We start from the raw sequence: 18146 nt of genomic DNA on the forward strand, positions 1-18146 counted from the left end.
ACATATTCTGTCTCTACAAGTATCTCTTTTGGATTGCAAGATGTACGTTATCCAGCCTATGATCCTGTGAGCTTCTCCAGTTCTTTTTCTCTGCTGACATTAACTACCTAATTAAATCTCTCTTATTAGCCTCTTGATTACATGCTATTTCTGATATGTAATTTCTGTATTCTACAGTGAAGACAGACACAAAATATTTGTTCAACATCACTGCTTTCTCCTCATGATAATTTCTCCTGTCTCTGCATTTAAGGGAGCAATGTTTATTTTAGCTACCTTCCTCCAGTTTCTATCCTGGTGATTAACCCTACAGTCTGTTTTTGGATCGCTGACTAATTTGTATTCTCATATTCTATTTTCATCTCTTTCCAATTCTGCCTGTTCTAGTGAACATTCATTTATAATGCCTCTTTCACAACCTAAGGATGTCACAAGTGTTTTATGACTAATCAAGTTTTTTTTTGGAAATGGGCTAGTCACTGATTTAATGGAGAAAGTGCAGTAGCCAGTTTGCATGTGTACAGCAAGCTCTGTCAAGGAGCAATGTGGGAATGACTCGATCACCTTTTTTTTGATGTACATTGATAGACATGGACCTGCAGAGAATTCCCATGCTGTTCTTTCAAATAATGTCCTGAAATTTTTTTAATGTCCATTGGAAGGGTAGATGGAGCCGTGGTCATTACATCTCATTCAAAGACTGTGCTTCATATTTCACTTCTTCATGAGGTGTGAGTGTCACTGACTGGGCCAGCACTTATTGCCCATTTCTAGATACCCCGACTATGATGTTGTTAGGAAGCGAATTCCATTATTTCAACCCAGGAACAGTGAAGGCGCTGTGATAATATTTCCAAATCAGGATACTGAGTGGCTTGGAGGGATATCGCAAGTGGTTCAGGACTCTAACTTCAGGTAGAGCAGAAGGGGAACAACTATGTGTCAATGCAGAACTGGGGCTGATGTACCTAAACAAGAGCTTATAGTACAGATTAGAATTGGCGGTACAATGTTGAAGGTATCACAGAGAAGTGACTGCTAGGAGATCAGCGATGGGAATTAAATTCTGGATTTGGTGATGTGCAACGAGACAGACTTGATTTGGTAGTTCAAGATGAAGGAACCCTTAAGGCCCAATGACCATAATGCAAGGACATGGGTCCTATCGAAAAGACAGGAAGGTGGGTAGATGGACGGGGCTGCCTTGCAGGTAAGAAATTAAATAGCAAGAAATGATTTGGAGTCGGATGGCATAGGATCTGTGTGGGTAGAGTTGAGGAACCGCAAAGGAACAAAGACCCTGATGGGAATTGTGTACAGGCCTCCTAGTAGTGGTCAGGAAGTGGGACAGGAAATAATCAGGAGATAGAAAAGGCATTTAAGAAAGGAACAATTGCCATAATCATGGGAGACTTCGATATGCAGCTGGACTGGGAAAATCAGGTTGGCAGCGGATCCAAAGAAAAGGAATTTGTGGAATATCTATGAGTTGTTTTTTTTTGGAACAGCTTGTGGTGGAGCCCACTAGAGGAGAGGCAATTCTGAATTTGATGATGTATAATGAGGCAGACTAGATTAAGGAACTTAAAGTGAAGGAACCCCTCGGGGCCAGTGACTATAATATGATAGAATTCACCCTGCAGTTTGAGAGGAAGAAGCTGCAATGATATCACAACTGAGTAAAGGGAGCTACAATGGCACGGGGAAGGAGCTGGCCAGAGTTGATCAAAAGGGAAGCCTAACAAGGAACATGGTGGAGCAGTAATGGCAGGAGATTTTGAGGGTAATTTGGGAGGCACAGCAGACATTCATCCCAAGGAAGACAAAACATATCAAGTAGAGGACGAGGTAACCATGGCTGACATGGGAAGTCAGGGGCAGCATAAAAGCAAAAAAGTATATAATGCGTTGAATTTTAGTGAGAAGCCAAAGGTTTGGGCAGCCTTTAAAAGCCAGCAGAGGATAACTAAAAAAACAGTAAAGGGGAGACAACGAAATATGAGGGTAAGCTAGCCAATAATATAAAAGGAGATTGCAAGAGTTTTTGACATATAAAAGCTAAGAGAGAGGCAAGACTGAACATTGGACTGCAGGAAAATGAAGATGGAGAAGTAAGAATGGGGAGCAAAGAAATGGCGGTGGAACTTGATAGGTACTTTGGTTAAACTTCATCATGTAATACATCAGGAGCATACCAAATCTTCAACAGAGCTGGGAGCAGAGGTGAGTCTTTTGGCTATCGCTAAGGAGAAGATGCTGAGGAAGCTGAAACATCTGAAGGTGGATACATAACCTGGAGCAGATGGACTACACCACAGGGTCCTGAAGGAAATAGCTGAGATTGTGAAGGCATTTATGGTGATCTTTTGGGAATCACTGGAATCAGGGAGGGTCCTAGAATATTGGAAAAGAGCTAATGTAACACCCATCTTTAAGGAAGGGTAGCAGAAGATTGAAAACGTCAGGCTGGTTCGCCTAATCTTGGTCATTGGTAAGATTTTGGAGTTCATTATTAAGGATGAGATTGCAGAGTACTTGAAAGTGCATGGTGAAATAGAGCTGAGTCAGCACAGTTTCACCAAAGAGACGGTATGCCTGACAGATCTGTTAGAAATATTTGAGGAGGTAAAGAGTATGTTAGTCTAAGGAGAGCCAATGGACATGATGTATTTGGATTTCCAGAAGGCTTTTGACAAACTGCTGCTCAAAAAGCTATTAAAAATATAAAACCCCTTGGTCTTAGCGGTGAGGTAAGCGGTGGATAGAAGATTGACTGATTGGCAAATGGCTGAGAGCAGTGATAAAAGGGACTTTTTCAAGATGGCAGATCATGACTAGTGGATTTCCAATGGTCATTGCTGAAACCATGACTATCCATGTTATACATTAACGGTCTGGATGAAGGAACTGAGGGCAATGTTGCTAAGTTTGCAGACGATACAAAGGTACGCGCAGGGACAGGTCGTAGTGAGGAAGCAGAGAGGCTGCAGGAGGACTTGGATGGACAAGGAGAGTGGGCAATGAGTGACAGATGAAATATAATATAGGAAAGTATGGGGTTATGCACTTTGGTAGGAAAAATAGGGGTGTGGACTATTTACCAAATTGGGAAAGGCTTCAGAAATCTGATGCACAAAGGGACTTATGAGCTCTACTTCAGAATTCTCTTCAGGTTAAGTTGGCAGTTAGAAAGGCAAATGCAATGTCAGTATTCATTTCAAGAGGGCTAGAAATCAAGCAGAAATGTATTGCTGAGGCTGTATAAGGCTCTGGTCAGACTTCATTTGGAATATTGTGGGTAGTTTTGGGCCCTGTATCTAAGCAAAGATGTATTGGTGTTGGAGGGGGTCCAGAGGAGGTTGGCAGGAATGTTCCCAGTGATGAAAGGCTTGGTATATGAGGAGTGGGTGAGGACTCTGGGTCTGCAATTGATGGAGTTTAGAAGGATATGGGGGGGATCTGATTAAAACCTACAAAATACTGAGAGGCCTAGATGGAGTGGACATGGAGAAGATGTTTCCAATAATAGGAGAGAGAGGGATCGGAAGGTACAGCGTCAGAGTGAAGGGGTGACCCTTTTGAACTGAGATGAGAAGGAATTTCTTCAGCCAGAGTTTAGAGTTATTTTTAGATTAGATTACTTACAGTGTGGAAACAGGCCCTTCAGCCCAACAAGTCCACACCGACCCGCCGAACTGCAACCCACCCATACCCCTACATTTACCCCTTATCTAACACTACGGGCAATTTAGCATGGCCAATTCACCTAACCTGCACATTTTTGGATTGTGTGAGGAAACCCACGCAGACACGGGGAGAACATGCAAACTCCACACAGTCAGTCGCCTGAGGCGGGAATTGAACCGGGTCTCTGGCGCTGTGAGGCAGCAGTGCTAACCACTGTGCCACTGTGCTGCCCACCCACCGTGCCTCCCACGGTGTGGCGAATCTGTGGAAATCATTGTTGCAGAAGGCTATGGAGATCAAGTAATTTAGTGTATTTAAGACAGAGATAAACAGGTTCTTGATTGATAACGGGATCAAAGGGAAGGCAGGAAAATAGAGTTGTGAAATTGAGTTTCGGAATTGAGTTCCGGAGTCCTGAAGTCATGTTGTAGTTGTATAAGACTCTGGCGCGGCCGCATCTGGAGTATTGTGTGCAGTTTTGGTCGCCATACTATAGGAAGGATGTGGAGGCACTGGAACGGGTGCAGAGGAGGGTTACCAGGATGTTGCCTGGTATGGTAGAAAGATCGTATGAGGAAAGGCTGAGGCAATTGGGGCTGTTTTCATTGGAGAAAAGAAGGTTTAGGGGTGACTTGATAGAGGTGTACAAGATGATTAGGGGTTTAGATAGGGTTGACCATGAGAACCTTTTTCCACGTATGGAGTCAGCTATTGCGAGGGGCATATTTAAATTAAGGGGTGGTAGGTATCGGACAGATGTTAGGGGTAGATTCTTTACTCAGCGAGTCGTGAGTTCATGGAATGCCCTGCCAGTAGCAATGGTGGACTCTCCCTCTTTATGGGGATTTAAACGGGCATGGATAGGCATATGGAAGGTAGTGGGCCAGTGTAGGTTAGGTGGGCTTGGATCAGCGCAACATCAAGGGCCAAAGGGCCTGTACTGCGCTGTATTTTTCTATGTTCTATGTTCTATGTATCAGCCATGATAAAAAAGCAGAGCAGACTTGATGGATCGATTGGCCTAATTCTGCTCTGATATGTTATGGAGCGAGAAACCTAGCAAATGTTCTGAGTCCAGTATGATTCATAGAATTATAGATTTCCTTACAGTGTGGAAGCAGGCTATTCGGTCCATTGAATCACACCCACCTTCTGATGTGCATCCAACTCAGACCCAACTGAAACCCTGTAACTCTGCATTTGCCATGGCCAACCTACCTAACCTGCACATCTTTGGATAGTGGGATGAAACTGGAGCACCTGGAGGAGACATGGAGAGGCTGTGCAAACTCCACACAGACAGTCACCCGAGGGTAGAATCGAACCTGGGTTCCTGGCACCATGAGCCTACAATGCCAACCACTGAGCCACCGTGCCAGGAACCCAGGTTTGATTCCACCCTCGGGTGACTGTCTGTGTGGAGTTCTATCATCTTCAGAAGTTTAGATACTGCCAGACCTGTTGAGTTTCTCCAGCACTCTCTGCAGTAGTTTCAGGTTTCTAGGATCTATAGTATTTTGCTTTATGTGGTGGAAGTGAATGTGGATGTGGTGCCAATCAAGTGAGCTGCTTTATCCTGGATGGTGTCAAGATGCTTGAGTATTGTTGGAGCTGCATCCATCCAGGTAAGTGGGGAGTATTCCATCACACTCCTGACTTGTGTCTTGTAGATAGTGGACAGGGAGATAGGCAGCACATTGTTGGTAGCACACTGAAGCATTAGCCTAGATTCTGCAGTCAAGTCTCTTGAGCTACAGCCTTCGGTTGAGAGGTGAGACAGATATCACTGAACTAAAGCTGACAACCAGTGACACATATCCAGTGGTACATGCTCAAACCAAACCTACTCTGACACCATGGGATCTGACGGTTCACAACAGTTAATAGGATGTCAATGCTGCAACAGTATTCTCTGAAATGTTGCACACTGGATGCTAAAGGATCTGAAACTGAGCAAGCCAAGTCAATCTTTCTGGTGGGCTGTCTTCAGCAAACAGCAGAAAACCATTGCCAGGAGCTGACATAAGTAATCAAATCAGACGATCAAAGTCAACAAATTAAAGGGAGGGGCAGAAGGCAAGACTGCACCTCTTCCCCCTCAATCCTACTCCCCTCCCTCCAACAAAATCAGTGAGGTGAAAAGGAAGCAAAACTGTTTTGTTTCATTTGTGTGCAATGCTGGCTAGGCTAGTATCTGTTGCCTGTCCCTAATTTCCCAGAGGGCTGTTAAGAATCAACCACGTTGCTACAGATCAGGGGTTAAATGAAGGCCATACTAGGCAAAAATGGCAGACTTAGATTCATGAAGGGCATTAGTTACCTAGAATTAGATGGATTTCTCTGAAAATGGCTACAAGGTCACCGGGAGACCAGATCTATGTTCTGTGGAGTCTCTACAGTGCAGATAGAAGCCATTCAGCCCATCAAGTCTGCACTGAAGAGCATCTGCCCAGAGTCCTCCATTAAGCATGGAGAATCCATGTAACCTGCACATCTTTGGACTGTAGGAGGAAACTGGAACACAGACACAGGGAGAACCTGCAAACTCCAAACAGGCAGTTGCCGGAGGCCAGAATCGAATACAGGTCCCGAGTGCTGTGAGGTAGCAGTGCCAGCCACTGAGCCACCATGCCAATTCCCCAGAGCTTACTGAATTCAGATTTCACCAGCTGCCATGAATGGGGCTTGAACCCAGTCCCCAGAAAGTTGTCTCAGTGACATTACGATTCCAGCACAGCAGGTTAGGGAGCATCCGAGGAGCAGGAGAATCGACGTTTCAGGCATAAGCCCTTCATCAGGAATGGGTGAAGCTGGCTAGGCTAGTATCTGTTGCCTGTCCCTCTTTTCCCAGAGAGCTGTTAAGAGTCAACCACGTTGCTATGGGTCTGGAGTCACATGAAGGCCAGACTAGGTAAGAATGACAGATTTAGATCCTGGAAGGGCATTAGTGACTTATAATTAGGGACAGGCAATGGATGCTTGCCTAGCCAGCTTCACCCATGTCCTGATAAAGAGCTTATACTCGAAACATCATGGCATTCCAACATCACAGTACAACGGGCTGCTAAGGTCCTCAAGGACACTCCTGATGAAGTATTTATGCCCAAAACATCAACTCTCCTGCTCCTCAGATGCTGCCTGACCTGCTGTGCTTTTCCAGCATCACACTCTTCGACTATGTCCTCAAGGAAGTCAAACACATTTGACTGGGGTTTGTCGGCTACACTGTGAGGGTGCAGCTTTCATTTTACAAACTTGACAGGTGGCCAGCTCAAAGATTGAAAGTTCATCACGTGAGTGAGCCTCTCATTTTCGGTGAACACATCGCGCCCCCCTCCCCCTCCCCCCCTCCCTGGAGTTCGTCCACATATAATCCAGCTGGGTATCCAGACAGGAAACTTGGCAGACATATAAAACAGGTCAACGATACAATGGGCACCAGGAAAGGAGGCGCAAGGAAGCATCTGCCAGGTTGGGAGATTAGCAGCCAGCAATGAGATGATTTACAGGGTCAGTTAGCAATGGATGTTACAAGGTGAAAGGGGGGACTGCAGATGCTGGAGATCAGAGTCAAGATTAGAGTGATGCTGGAAAAGCCAGCAAGTCAGGCAATACCTGAGGAGCAGGAAAATTGACGTTTCGGGCAAAAGCCCTTCATCAGGAATGAGGCTGGGAGCCTCTGGGGTGGAGGGATAAATGGGAGGGGGGGGTGGGGCTGGGGAGACGGTAGCAGGGCAGAGGAGATCACCTGGGGTTGCAGTAAGAGACAGACTCACTTAAGTCTTTGTAGAGAGAGGAGGAGAACTTCTTCAAGGCAGGCATCCTTGCAAGAGGATTCGCAGTAGGGTTAAAATCAACTAGGCGAAAGGGAGGACTGCCGATGCTGGAGATCAGAGTCAAGATTAGAGTGGTGCCGGAAAAGCACAGCAGGTCAGGCAGCATCCGAGGAGCAGGAAAATCGATGTTTCAGGCAGGAGCCCTTCATCAGGAATGAGACTGGGAGCCTCCAGGGTGGAGAGATAAATGGGAGGGGTCCGCACGGGAAATTCAGAAAACAAGCTTCTGGTCTGCAGCAAAAGGCTTGGAATCCTTTCAAAATGATGCTCCAATCTTGGAGAAAGGTGGAGCACTAGCAGGAGGATGGGGCGGGGGAGGGGTGGGGTGAAAAACAGATGCGTGTCCCACCCTGAAATGATCCAATGCACTGAGAAGCCCAAGGTTTAGCTGTGGAGGTGATTGCATTTCCTGGAGCGTTGCTTCGTGAGCTCTTAGGGTAGGGGGAGGTGCTGGTCAGGGATGAAGGATGGGATACACAATAGGGGGGCTCGACCTCTTAAAGTTAGGAGAGTTAGAGCATGAATTGTACCTGGCAAGGAGCTGCTGCCTCAGTTTCTTCAGAAACCCAGATCAGCTCTGTTTATTGGCTGCTTTCAGTGACCTGACAAGTAAGCAGGCACATCTGCAGCTGATCCTACTCCAACAGTGTGAGAGCTCCTGAAAACTACTCAACAATTGCATGTTTCCTCCTGTCCCCAAGGCAGGCCACGGCAACGCTTCATTTCATCCTTCTACGGCCTGATTTTTCCCTGTCTCTGCAGCCTGCAGCCTGCCCCAGCCTAACAGCCCTCCCATTGTAATCGCAATGACTATCTCTGAGTGACCCTGGGATTTTTGCCTTCAGTAGGTAACCCTGTAATCTTCAATGTACTGCCTCACATCAATCTTGGATTTTCCTTGAACTAGTTAGCACCAATGTCCATTTGATGTTGTGATCACAGGAAAATGGTCAGGATTAATCCCTCCCATTCCACTTTTTTTTGGGGGAAGGGGTTACATAATCCATAATATAACATTGTAATTGAAATTTCCATTGTAATTGAAGTCTACTGACAACAAATCTGGGAATCTGGGACAGCATTGTCCAATATTGTCACTACCACTCAAAGGCAACTTTTGCTGTAATGTCTCTACATAAGGTCCCTCTCCCTAACTCCTTTCCAAGGACTGCAATGGGCTAAGAAGGCAGCTTACCATGGTGGCTCAGTGGTTAGCACAGCTGCCTCACAGCTCCAGGACCCAGGTTCGATTCCAGACTCTGGTGACTGTGTGGAGTTTGCACGTACTCCCCGTGTCTGCGCGGGTTTGCTCCATTTCCTCCCGCAATCCAAAGATGTGCAGGTCAAGTGAATTGGCCATGCTAAATTACCCATAGTGTTAGGTGCATTAGTCAGAGGGAAATGGGTCTGGGTGGATTACTCCTTGGAGGGTCGGTGTGGACTTGTTGGGCTGAAGGGCCTGTTTCCTCGCTGTAGGGAACCTAATCTTACACCACCTTCTCCAGGGTTATTAGTTAAAGGGCAATCAATGATGATGTGATTGTGATGTTCATATCTCAACAACAAATTAAATTAAGGTCCTTTATACTCATTTCTTACTATCACACCCTTTAATGTATTTATCCAATGAACCACAGTCATCTTGGCTCTGAAACCAAAGACTTTCCTTTGGTTAGATTTAGGATGTTTTGAACTGTGCTGTTTTCAAATGGAAAATTCTAACATGTTACAGTCGCACTTCCGTAAAGGTTCTTTAACAACAGGATTATTAATTATCCCTTTCTCACTGCATAGTTCAGAGATCTAAAATAGCTTGTTCCTGAGGTTGTTCCTCAACATACTGTTCTAGCAAAGCATTTCAAATATATTCTGGGAGTTCATCCTCCAAGGCATTGAGTATGTTTATCCAGTCTACATGTAGATTGAAGTTGCCAATGAGTCCTGTATTACTCTTGCTACATGCTCCATTAATGAGTTTTGAGATGATGTGTAGCTCAGGTTGAGGTCCTGGATGTAGGTTTGCTCGCTGAACTGGAAGGTTCGTTTTCAGATGTTTCATCTCCATATTAGGTAACATCTTCAGTGAGCCTCCGAATGAAGCACTGGTGGTGTAGACCACTTTCTACTTATATGTTTGTGTTTCCTTGGATTGGTGATGTCATTTCCTGTGGTGATATAATTTCCTATGGTGATGTCATGTCCTGTTCTTTTTCTCAGGGGGTGGTGAATGGGATCCAAGTCAATGTGCTTGTTGATAGAGTTCCGGTTGGAATGCCATGCTTCTAGGAATTCTCGTGCGTGTCTCTGTTTGGCTTGTCCTAGGATGGATGTGTTGTCCCAGTCGAAGTGATGTCCTTTCTCATCCTTATGTAAGAATACTAGTGAGAGTGGGTCATGTCATTTTGTGGCTAGTTGATGTTCATATATCCTGGTGGCTAGTTTTCTGCCTTTTTGTCCAATGTAGTGTTTGTTACAGTTTTTGTGAGTTATCTTGTAGATGACATTAGTTTGCTTGTTGTCTGTATAGGGTCTTTCAAGTTCGTTAGCTGCTATTTTAGGGACTTGGTGGGTTTGTGGGCTACCATGATGCCAAGAGGTCTGAGTAGACTAGCAGTCATTTCCTGTTCACATCCATCAACATCAACCTGGCCTAGGAAAACCTTCAGACTGTTGTTTGTTCCAGCAGTGGCTAGCACTGCTGCCTCACAGCGCCAGCGACCTGGGTTTGATTATCCCCTCGGGCGACTGTGTGTATAGAGTTTGCACATTCTCTCCGTGTCTGCGTGGGTTTCCTCTGGGTGCTCCTGTTTTCTTTCACAGTCCAAACATGTGCAGGTGAGGTGGATCGGCCACGCTAAATTGCTCCATAGTGTCCAGAGATGTGCAGGCTCAGTGGGTCAGACATGGGAAATGCAGGGTTACAGGGGTAGGGTGTGGGTTGGTTCAGGGAGGCATGCTCTTTGGACAGATGGTGTGGCCTCAATGGGCCTAATGACTTGCTTCCATGCTGTGGGGATTCTATGATTCTAAGTCATCCACCTTGTTGTGAATGCTATATGCAGTCAGGGAGAGTGCACTTAACGCTGCCCTTTACACAATATTATGTAATTGATCTTATAATTCAGTCCTCTGACATTCTGTCAGGACTTGTCAGTTTCTGTTAGTCCTTGAGTGTTACAAATGAATTCAGTTGTCAGGAGTGGTCACACCAGAATGCTACGCAGATTCAGGGTGCTGGCGTCAGAGTTGTACTTTAGCAATCTATATATACATCAACATACATTTTAATGTGTTTGCAGCTGCTGCTCTGTAATGATTGTAATTGGTCCACTTCGGAATCTGCTAACACAGTCAAGTGCAGCAGGTCAGGCAGCATCCAAGGAGCAGGAGAATCGACATTTCGGGCATGAGCCCTTCTTCAGGAATCATGCCCGAAATGGCGATTCTCCTGCTCCTTGGATGCTGCTGGCCTGCTGCGCTTTTCCAGCAACACATTTTCAGCTCTGATCTCCAGCATCTGCAGTCCTCACTTTCTCCTAACACTGTCAGGTCTCTAACAATTTTTTCTGTTCCTACTGTCCCATGTTTCTCTCCAAAATAGAGTCATCTAGGTCTATATCACAGACAAAATGCCATTCGGCCCATCAAGTCTGCGGCAGTCAAAAACAACTACCTAACTAATCTAATCCCATTTTCCAGAACTTGGCCCATAGCCTGGTATGCATTAGCTTCACAAATGTACATCTTCAATATTATGAGGGTTTCTGTCTCTATCAGATTCCCACCACACTCTGGGTGAAAAAACAATTGTTGACATCCGCTCCAAACCTCTGACCACATTCCTTAAATGCCCCTTAACTTAGGTTACAGAAAAATAGGTGGAAAAGCAGATTACAAGAGGGACAGAAATAGTTTGCAGAGAGGCATTGATAAGTTAAGGAAATGGTTGATAAGTTGGCAAATGGAGGATAATGTGGGAAAATGTGAAGTCATTATTTTCAGAATGGAGAACAAAAGAACAGAGTATTATTTAAATGGAGAAAAGCTGCAGTCAGATTAACACAAAAGACTTGCTGGCACTTGTCCACAAAACACAGGAAATTATTGCAGCAGGTAATCAAGAAGGCTAAAGGAATGTTGGCTTTTATTTCAAGGGAGTTGGAGAATAAGAGTAGGGAAGTCTTACTGCAACTCCACAAGGTGCTGGTGAGACCACATCTAGAATATTGTGAACTGTTTGATTCCATTATTTAAGAAAAGATATCATTTCATTGCATGTAGTTGACAGAAGGTTCACTAGGATGATTTCATGTATGGACAGATTGACTTATGAGCAAAGGTTGGGACTCTACTCACTGGAGTTGTGAAGAATGAGAGGTGATCTCAATGAAATATATAAGATTCTTAAGGGGCTTGACAGGCTAAATGCTGAGAGGATGTTTGCCCTCATGGAATAGTCTAGGACCTGAGGACACAATCTCAGAATAAAGACCATTTAAGACTGAGGTGAGGAAGAATTTCATCTCTATAAGGATTGTGAGTCTTTGGAATCCCTTGCCACAGAGAGCTGGAGGGATAGACTCCTTGTGTACATTGAAGGCTGAGACAGATAGATTCTTGATCAATCGGGGAATCAAAGGTTTTGAGGAGATAACAAAGAAGTGGATGTGAGGAATGTCAGTTTAGCCATAAGCCTATTGAATGGGCAGGCATACCCAAGGGGCTGAATAGCCTATTCTTGTTCCTATTTTTATGGTACTATGGAATGTCATACCTGAAGTGTACCACAGGGGAACTTCCGATAGCAACACTTCAAATTGAGAGATGCCATTCAAAAAACTGTGCCAGGGTCGGAGGGTTTGAGCTTTCAGGAGAGGCTGAATAGACTGGGGCTGTTTTCCCTGGAATGTCGGAGACTGAGGAGTGACCTTATAAAGATTTATAAAATCATGAGGTAGGGTAAATAGACAAAGTCTTTTCCCTGGGTTGGGGATGGCCAGAACTAGAGGGCATAGGTTTAGGGTGAGAGGAAAAAGATTTAAAAGAGAACTAAGGGGCAACGTTTTCATGCAGAGGGTGACGTGTATGGAATGAGCTGCCACAGGAAGTGGTCGAGGCTGGTACAATTACAACACTTAAAAGGTATCTGGATTGGTATATGAACAGAAAGGGTTTAGAGAGATATGGACCAAGTGCTGGCCTATAGGACTAGGTTAGTTTAGGATATCTGGTCAGCATGGGCAAGTTGGACCGAAGGGTCTGTTTCCGTGCTGTACATCCCAATGACTCTATGACCTCCTGTGGGTTGTGCCCCAATGTGGACATGATGATAGTTGAAAGAAAGATTGTCCGAGCCAAAGACATGTTCCTGTTTAACCCTTCCAGAAATACATAACAAAGAGAGTTATAAACCAAATGCAACCTGTGGTCTGAGGGGTGCTAGCGTGCTGGAGTGTGAAATCATACTAGTATGCTGCCATGTGTTTTGAGTTACACTGTACTTACTCCCACTTGACACCCTTGTACGTTTGCGTAAAAAGAATTAAAGTGTCTCTCTGATTGTTGAAAAGATGCCAAACCACAATATCACTGTTGAAAGAAGTCAGACAAACACTTTTCAGCTAAATTCTTTTCCTGAGATTGCAGGATTGACGTATGAAGAGAGGCCAGATTGGTTAGGACTGTATTCACGGGAGTTTAGAAATCATATCATTTAGGAATCTATAAAATTCTAACAGGGCTAGACAGGGTAAATGTAGAGTCTAGATTAGAGTGGTGCTGGAAAAGCACAGCAGGTCAGGCAGCATCCGAGGAGCAGGAAAATTGACGTTTCGGGAAAAGCCCTTCATCAGGCTTTTGCCCGACACGTCGACTCTCCTGCTCCTCGGTTGCTGCCTGACCTGCTGTGCTTTTCCAGCACCACTCTAAACCAGACTCTGATCTCCAGCATCTGCAGTCCTCACTTTCGCCCAGGGTGAATACAGGATGACTGGGGAATCTCCAACCGGGTATCACAATGTAAGGAAATGGGGTAGGCCATTAAAGAGTGAAATGTGGACACATTTTATCACCCAGAGCCTGTGGAATTCTCTTCTGCAGAAACATTGGAGCCAAAGCATTGAACATTTACAATGAGGAGCTAAATATAGTTCTTCGGTCTAAAGGGATCTGAGGGAGAAAGTGGGAACAGGGTATTGGGCTGGCGGATGATCAGCGATGATTATATGGAATGGCAGAGCAGGCTCAAAGGATTGAATTGCCTCCTCCAGCTCCTGTTTTCTGTGTTTATATCAAGCTACAGACTCTGGCCTCGCCAGATAACTAGTCAACTGCTGAAGTCAGCCCTTGCCTTAGTCCTGAAGAAGGGCTTATGCCCGAAACGTCGATTCTCCTGTTCCTTTGATGCTGCCTGTCCTGCTGCGCTTTTCCAGCAACACATTTTTAAGCCCTTGCCTTGTCACCCTAACATCCTTAAGGTTTCATGAGCTATTCGCCAAGAATAGGCTAAAGACTGATTCCTACATTCTTTTATTGCTTCTCCGTTTTGGAATCGCCCCTTATTTCTAATCTGTGTGCGTGCAGGTCTCATTTCATTATCTTTTCTCATTATTACTAGCTAATAAAATCACTCTTTCTTGAAAACAACAATGCCAGGTTAAATTGGCTCATTTTAAAACATAAACGAAGCACTTGGGCTGGGAAAAGGTTTGCACGATGGAAGGTTTTCTTTATGAATTAACCCCAACCAAGAGTCATCCCTCCTGACCTGGAATATAATACACTGAGTCGGTACACCCAGCGAACAGACATAACAGAATCCAAATAAGTCAAAACGTACATGCACTATGCTTCACATGCAGTAATTTCTTGGAGCAATTAGCCAGAACTTGGGGAAAGTCAAGAAATATCAAGGTAAATTCATGTCCCTGTGCCAAACCTTTCAAATATAGATGGTGGAATTTTTTTGTTTATCAGTTTACCAGCTGTCAAAGATGCATTGGCTACAATGTTTGGCTTAGCACAAAAAATTCTTCAGTTTGGAGGTCATTAAAAACTCTGCTGCCCTTGTCATAAGTCACACCGAGTCCCATTCCTCCCCCAGCCCTATGCTTCCTGATGCACTCTGATTCCTGCTTAAAAAAAAGTCTTGATTTTAAAATTCTCCTCCTAGTTCTCAAATCCCTCCACAGCCTCAAACTTTTCCTGTCTCTGTAACCTCCTCCATCCTCACAGCCCTGTGCATTCTCTAATTCCGACTTCCTCAGCACTCCAGTTTTAATTGCTTCACCTTCACCAGCCGGGCCTTCAGTTGCCAAGGTGACAAGCTCTGCACCTCCCACTCCATTCCACTCTAACTCACTTTCCTCTTTTATAACACCAAATTGTTGAGGTTATTTGACGTAATAGCTCCTTAAAGGGGATAGGCAGTGTATTTTGCTCTGTAAATCTCCTGCAATGTTTTGTGAATGCTAGAGGCGCTAAGCAAATGAACTGTTGTTATTGGTATTGATTTAAAATCATAGAACCCCTACAGTGCAGAGAAAGGCCATTGAGTATCCCACTCAGACCCATTCCCCTACCATATTACTCTACGTTTCCCCTGATTAATCCACCGAGACTACATATCCCTAAACACAATGGAAAATTTAGCATGGTCAATCCACCTAACCTGCACATCTTTAGACTGTGAGAGGAAATCGGAGCATCCGGAAGAAACCCACGCAGACATGGAGAGAGCATGCAAACTCCACACTGACAGTCCCCCTAGTCTGGAATTGAACCTGGGTCCCTGGCACTGTGAGGCAGCAGTGCTAGCCACTGAGCCACTGTGCCACCCTTCAGAGAACGTCTACAGAAAGGGGTCCTTCAGCCCATCTTGTACATGCCAGCCATCAAACACCCATCTGTTTCAATGTCATTAGCCAGCATTTGGCCTGTAGCTTGGGATGTTAGTGTTTTCGAGTGTTTAATAGACACAGAGATACACCTGAACGACCCATGCCAGCACTTATGGTGTACCTACTTTAATAAAACTAAGCAAGTCAGTGCGATCTATTACTTTGAAATAAAACCCCACAGAAATGCTAGAAATCCGAAACAAAAGCCGAGAATGCTGGAGACTCAGCAGGTCTGGCAGCATCTGTGGAGAGAGAAACAGAGTTAATGGTTCGGATCCAGGGACCCTATTCCAGAATTTGAATTTGTTCTGGAAAACATCGAAATTCATCGAAAATAAATCATCGAAATTCATCGAAATTAAATCAAAATTGAAATTAGTTTTATGAAAATAATCTGAATCGATGAAATCAAATTTAAAATTAACTTATAAAATTGATGAAATTAACTTTAAAACAAATTATAAAATTGATCTAAATTAAATTTAACATTAATTAAGTTGATTTAAATTATATTAATTTTTTTCTCTTTCTTGCACTGATCCAGCATCCATTTTGGGGCCCTAACACTGGTTATGGTCTGAATGTTTGCCACTTGCTTACCTGTAGACTAACACTTCGTCGGACGAGCTGTTGTACTGAAGCTGGTACATCTTGACCTTGGGTGCGGAGTGGCCCACTGACCACTTGACCAGTGCCGTGCTGGCTGTCACCTGGGACACCGTGACCTTTTTCTCAGGCGCAGCCTTGCCCTCGCCCCGGTGCGACCTGGTGGAGCCGGTGATGTCGGAGAGCCGGGAATCGGGCAGCAGGCTCCTCCCGGTGCCGTTGCTGAGGTGAGGGAGCTGCACGATGGAGAGCTCGACCGACGCAGTGGCCTCTCCGGCCGCATTGGCCGCGATGCAGGTGAAGGTGCCGTAGTCCTGCGAGGTGGTGATCAGGATGTCCAGGGTGCCGTTCTCGTAGATGACGGTCCTGGAGGAGTTGGCGAGGATCCGGTCATCCGGCGCCACCCAGTGGATGACCGGCCTGGGGTCCCCGATAGCTTTGCAGCGCAGTGTGGCCGTCTGCCCCTCCAGCACCAGCACCTTCAGGCTGTGCTGGGTGATGAGAGGCTGCTCGCACACAAACTCCTCCTCCGAGATGTACCAGAAGTAGCGCCCCTTGAGGTGAGCCGGGGAGGCGCAGGTCTCCATGTCGTCCTCCCGGCTCAGCCGCCGCAGCCAGAGCAGCTCGCAGTTGCAATGGAGCGGGTTCCCGCCCAGGGTGAGGGTCAGTGGTGGGAAGTAGGGGGTGGTGGACATGAGCAGCATCTCAGACCTGGCAAAGATGGGGTCAGGGTGGAGCTTCTGCAGCCTGTTGGAGATGAGGTCCAGCCGGGCCAGCTTCTGCAGCTCCGTGAATGTTCCCTCAGGGATGTAGTCAATCAGGTTGTGGTCCAGGCTGAGGGTGTGCAGGTTGGTCATCTTGCTCAGCGCTTCCCAGGGCAGCCTCACCAGGTTGTTGTAGGAGAAGTCCAAGTCCTCCAGCGTCATCAGGAAATCGTCGAGCGCCCCCTCCGCCACCCAGTGGAGCTGGTTGTTGTTCAAGCTCAAATGCTGCAAGTTCAACAGGCCCCGGAACACGTTGCCTCCGATCTCCGTCAACCTGTTGGCGTCCAGGTGCAAGGATCGAAGGCTTTCCAGGTCGACGAACGAATAGGGCTGGATGTAGTCGATGGTATTCCGGGACAAAGTCAGATCAACAAGGCCACTCATATTGGCAAAGTCCTGCCGGCTCACAGAAAAGATGAAGTTGCCCCCCAGCCGGAGCTCAACGGTTCTCCGATCGATGTTTGGTGGGACAAACAGAAGACCCTTGGAGGGACACAGAGTGCCCAGCGACTCTGACAAGTTTTGACACACGCAGTATTTGGGACAAGCATAGACTGCCATCGCCATTCCAATCACCAGCAGGCTCCAGAGCAGCTTTTCCATTGTAGATCATGTAGAGGTACCTGAAACAGAGGCAGACAGTGAGAGGATTCTGGCCAAAACGCAGAGCTACTGTAGTGACCCCGACAACAGGAGCTGTCAGAGGCCGAGGGGTGACCTTACAGAGATTTATAACATCATGTAAGTCATGGGTAGGGTGAATAGCCAAATTCCAGGATGAGGGAGTCCAAAACTAGAGGGCATAAGTTTAAGGTGAGAGGGGAAAGATTTGAAAGTACCTAATGGGTATCTTCTTCATGTGTGTGTGGAATGAGCTGCCAGAGGAAGGGGTTATGTCTGAAACATTGACTCTCCTGCTCCTCGGATGCTGCCTGACCAGCTGTGTTTTTCCAGTGCCACACGTTTTGACTCTGATCACCAGTGTCTGAAGTCCTCACTTTTTCCTTTCTGCCAGAGGAAGTGCTAGAGGCTGGTACAATTACCACATTTAAAAGGCATTTGGCTAGTTATATGAATAGGAAGGGCTTATGGGTCAAATGTTGGCAAAAAGGACTAGGTCAGAATGGGTTGTCTGGATGGTGAGTTGGTCTGAAGAGTCTGTTTCCAAATGACTTAATGAATCGAAAAATGCAGCATCCACTTATTTTCAGTATTCAACTTCTCTCTATCCCTCTCTCCCCATCACATAAACTTTACTGCTTTTCTCTTTTTTAATACAAATTATCATCACTGTCTTTTTTTGTAAAAAAACAGAATTCACGGAATATGGCTATCACTGGCCTGGGCAGAATTTA

At 45.6% G+C, this 18146-nt stretch overlaps 1 protein-coding gene across 3 annotated transcripts in view; it reads right to left on the reverse strand.

Annotated features, from left to right (window-relative positions):
- The window catches only part of LOC122548503 (leucine-rich repeat and fibronectin type-III domain-containing protein 2), a 186523-nt gene that overhangs the window by 22059 nt on the left and 146318 nt on the right, over positions 1-18146 (reverse strand). For all 3 annotated transcript variants that reach the window (XR_006311252.2, XM_043687243.2, XM_087983453.1), the window contains exon 2: positions 16022-17414. Coding sequence is in view for 2 of the 3 variants with exons in the window: in XM_043687243.2 (XP_043543178.1) it covers positions 16022-17394 (1373 nt within the window). In the remaining variant the exon portion in view is untranslated. The remainder of the gene's footprint in view (positions 1-16021; positions 17415-18146) is intronic.

The sequence above is a fragment of the Chiloscyllium plagiosum genome, unplaced genomic scaffold (genome assembly GCF_037043375.1).
Source record: "Chiloscyllium plagiosum isolate Xiang-an unplaced genomic scaffold, Cpla_swu_hap1 HiC_scaffold_3, whole genome shotgun sequence".
Classification (NCBI taxonomy): Eukaryota; Metazoa; Chordata; class Chondrichthyes; order Orectolobiformes; family Hemiscylliidae; genus Chiloscyllium; species Chiloscyllium plagiosum.